Source organism: Arachis ipaensis, chromosome B07 (assembly GCF_000816755.2).
Source record: "Arachis ipaensis cultivar K30076 chromosome B07, Araip1.1, whole genome shotgun sequence".
Classification (NCBI taxonomy): domain Eukaryota; kingdom Viridiplantae; phylum Streptophyta; class Magnoliopsida; order Fabales; family Fabaceae; genus Arachis; species Arachis ipaensis.
In genome coordinates this window covers 38,618,888-38,622,691 of record NC_029791.2, presented here as the reverse complement: position 1 = coordinate 38,622,691, position 3,804 = coordinate 38,618,888, and the positions used below count along the sequence as shown (strand labels likewise).

General features: G+C 34.9%; 1 protein-coding gene across 2 annotated transcripts; it reads left to right on the top strand.

The window, feature by feature from the left end:
• LOC110265020 lies at positions 1-3,740 on the top strand. Of its 2 annotated transcripts, XM_021107751.1 has the most exons (6): positions 1-278; positions 1,749-2,102; positions 2,525-2,738; positions 2,842-2,934; positions 3,010-3,111; positions 3,238-3,740. In XM_021107751.1, exons 3-6 carry the CDS (start codon positions 2,703-2,705, stop codon positions 3,619-3,621), a joined length of 615 nt encoding a protein of 204 aa, XP_020963410.1. In that variant the 5' UTR covers positions 1-278; positions 1,749-2,102; positions 2,525-2,702; the 3' UTR covers positions 3,622-3,740. The 2 variants fall into 2 exon arrangements, with proteins under 2 accessions (XP_020963410.1, XP_020963411.1); XM_021107752.1 differs by lacking the exons at positions 1-278; positions 1,749-2,102 and adding an exon at positions 2,120-2,334.

Sequence of the window (3,804 nt, the reverse complement as noted above, 5' to 3'; positions counted from 1 at the left end):
TCACTTCCCTAATCCTTATTATTCTCACTGCTAAACCCTTCCACACTCAGCCCCTCCAACGATTGCCGTCGGCTCTGGCCTTCTACTCCAAGTCACGTTCAAAGCGGTGGCATTGCAGTTTTGGTCGTAGTCCTCAAGCCAGAATTCGTCCTCGTTTTCAATGGTCCAGAATCGACGTCTCTATCCACTCATCAAGCATTTGTCTTCGAGCTCTTTCTCTCTCTGTTCGAGGCACAAACCTTCGTCTCTTACCGTCAGTACCCTTCTTCCCACTACCGGTAAGCATTACTAGTTCAATTTGTGTGGTTGCTAATTTCCTTAAAGAAAGTGTGATCATTATTGATTGATAGTTGACATGCATGATTCTTATTACCTTTTTTGTTGAGTTAGTTTGTTGATGGAGTTCTGAATTAGGGTTTATGGACTTTTTGAATGTGTTTTTAATTGCAGTAATATTGTATCCTAAACAACATTTGTTAGGTACGCTAACTTTGTTGCAGATTATTGCAAAAAAAAATTCTTATCTATGAATTTTGTTGCCGAGGTATAGATTATGGTTGCTGATTAATGAAATTATTGAGAAAAGCAAACCAAAGCTGAAATCTGGATTTTGTATATTCCAAAAAGAAAAAGGCACAGAACATACTCTAAAAGCACCATCTTGATTTATATGAGTCAATTGCAAACCATAACATGTAATGTGAATTTAGCTTTAAGTCTTAGTTACTCAATATATGTGTAGATTATAATAATAAAAAGCGTGATTAACCAGGTCAAAAAAGAAGATCACCAAATCTAAGCCACTATAAGGTCCAAGCCATGATAAAGTTAATTTTTACTTCATTATCCTTTAATTAATAATTAGGTGCCAAGCTAGCTTTGGATAGATATAAACCAAGTGAAAATGAGCAACAAATATGATCTCCCAATTAATATAAATCTAATAATTAAGAAGTTTAATTTCCTCATAAAGCTGATCCCGACCCATCGCCTTAAATTTATGTATAATTTTATACAATCAGTTACATACATATATGCAGCAAATCACATAAAGAGGTTTCTTTTCTTGTATTTGGTGTATAGTTAAAGAAAGAATATTGATGAGTAGTTCTTCTTCTTTTTTCTTTATACTGCTGCTTTTTCTTTTGCCTTTAACCTGTTATTGAATCAATGATTTGATGTTTCTCTATTTTTTGGTTTGGATTTACTGTTCCGCTAATATCTATAAAAAAAATGTACATATAGTTTGCACTTATATACTAAAATTTACACATATAAATTAACACAATTTATTTATATAAATTAACACAATGTAAAGTTTGTATTGATAAAATACTAGCCAAAATTTGATAAGAAAAATGTTGGCACTCAGGATATTTTATTTTATGTATCGATGCATTTCTCTATGACAAAAAATATTCAAATGCTTGCTTCTTTTGTCATGATCCGAATGCTATCTAAAAACATGAGATTAATCATCTAATTTTCATGTCTCAACCAATAAATTGGCTACTTTAAACTAAAGTTATCAATGTTATATTTAACCAAATAAACTACTTCTAGCAGCATTCTTGGAAGTGCTTTGCACTACGTAAGGTTTTTAAATTCTTCCATCTAGCGAGCTGATTTGATGTTTCTCTATTTTTTTGGTTTGGGTTTACTGTTATGTTAATATTTAATGCTATAAAATTTTTATTACTTTTTTTCATTTTGATAATAGTATAAGTGATAACTTTGGTGGTACCTAGTTTATTAAGATGCCCAGGATAGGTCATTACACGAAGAAATCAAAGTTAGACAAAGCATGTCATCAACCTCAAATAAGATCTGCTGCGGCTTCATCCTCTCATCAAGTGGACTACCCAATTCCCCCGTCCAGTGGTGGTGGTGCCCCTGCAGCCTCATCTTTATGCCCCTTTCATCCGTCCGGTAGCGAACTACTGCCTTGCACAAATGGTGTTCAAAAACTCAGAGCCGGGCGATGAAGACTTAGATCCAGAGGCAGATGGGGTAGATTCTTTTGTGCAATACATTGACAATCTATTTGGCTCAGAAGCACAAGGGACGCAAGACCACTGAATTTTGGGATGTTAAAATAATTGGTATATAAGTCTTTAATCTTTTATACTCAAATTTTATATATGCTCTATTTTTTATGACTTCATCGCATCTTGACCACAATGGTTACTCACTCAGACTTACTATTTTTTATAAAATTTGATGGCACAATCAAACAAGCTAAATTGAGTGTGAGGGAAGCTATGAAGCCGCCTAACGGTAGAAAGATTGTGCTCAGGTTCAACGAGAATCTGCAACAAATTGGAAATTAAGCTGGTATACTGTGTGATTTTCTCAGACTACTAAGGCTAACTATAACAAATTCCCAATATGCAAGAAATACTAGAGAAATATTAGCTCCAAGGACAAGATCTATAATGAATGTGTAAAGACAAAAACCTGTAGTGTTGTAGGATTAGAGAATCTTAATTTGACATTTACTAACAATTTAAATTTACTGTTGCAGGAAATGTTCCATTTTGATGAAGATAGTAGAGGAATTATCAAGCGTACAATATTACATAGTATAGGGAGGTCTTGGAAGGAAACAAGGAACAGGTTGTACCATGCCTATTATGACTCAGAAAAGACAATTGAACAAATATTGAAGGCCGCCCACTGAGAATTATTGCGGATCATTGGAGATGTTTTTTGATTATCGTAATAGTGAAGACACAACGGTAATATATTTTTAATTCATAACATAATTTAAAAGTCTATTTATGTTGCATTGAGTTGGTCAAAAATGGTCTCTAGTAACTCTTACTTTTGATGACATGATAGGAGAAGTGTAGGAAAAATGCTAAGAATCGATCGAAGCAACTATACACTCACACTGGCGGTTTGAAAATCTTGGCAAGGTGTGGAGAAGAAAAGGTATTTTACGTTTGGGTTCACTTTTTGAACCATATCTTCATCTACATATTCACTTTTTAAACTATATTGTTACAGTCGGAACTCCAAGGGAGGAGACTTAGTAGAGGAGAGTTATGGATCTTAACGCACAAACGACGTAATGCCTCCTATATCCATCCAGAAGCTCGGACCATTAGTGTAAGTAATACATTGAGAATCATTAAGTTGTCTTTTGTAGGTTTAATTTATAAAAAATTATGTTGAAAGTCTATGCGGTTAGCAACTAGCACGTAAATGTTTATATTTGCTTATCTATGTGTATAGGAAAGGATTGAGGAGATTGAGCAACATGATGAATCCTTTAGACTGTTGTCTCAAAATAATTTGCTTGCTCAAGCTCTTGGAAAAGAGCACCCAGATAGAGTACGTGGCGTGGGTTTTGGACCGACTTCTAGTCAACTCTTTGGTACGACTTCCCATCAGTCGAGCGATGGAGCTCAAAGAGAGGAGACCCAAAGGGTGCTTCTTGAACTACAAGTGGCGGCCGAGAAATTAAAAAGGAAGGCAGTAGAGGAGGAGGTAGCAGCCGAGAAGACAAAAAGGCAAACAGTTGAGGATGAAGTAGTGGCCGGGAAGATAAAGATACAAGCAATGGAAAGTGCTCTGGGATGTCTAATTCAAGAGCAAGGTGGGGGAGCTGCCACATGATATCGCTGCATGGATAATTTCCTTGGAGGGACAGAATAGAAAGTAGATCCTAGGATTAGATATTTTTTTAATATACACCTTTTTAAAGCTGACTATGCAACTCTTTGTAATTGATATACTTCATTGATGTTTATATAAATATATAAATTCATTTCGAAATTTTTTTTAATGCCGCTTTACTTT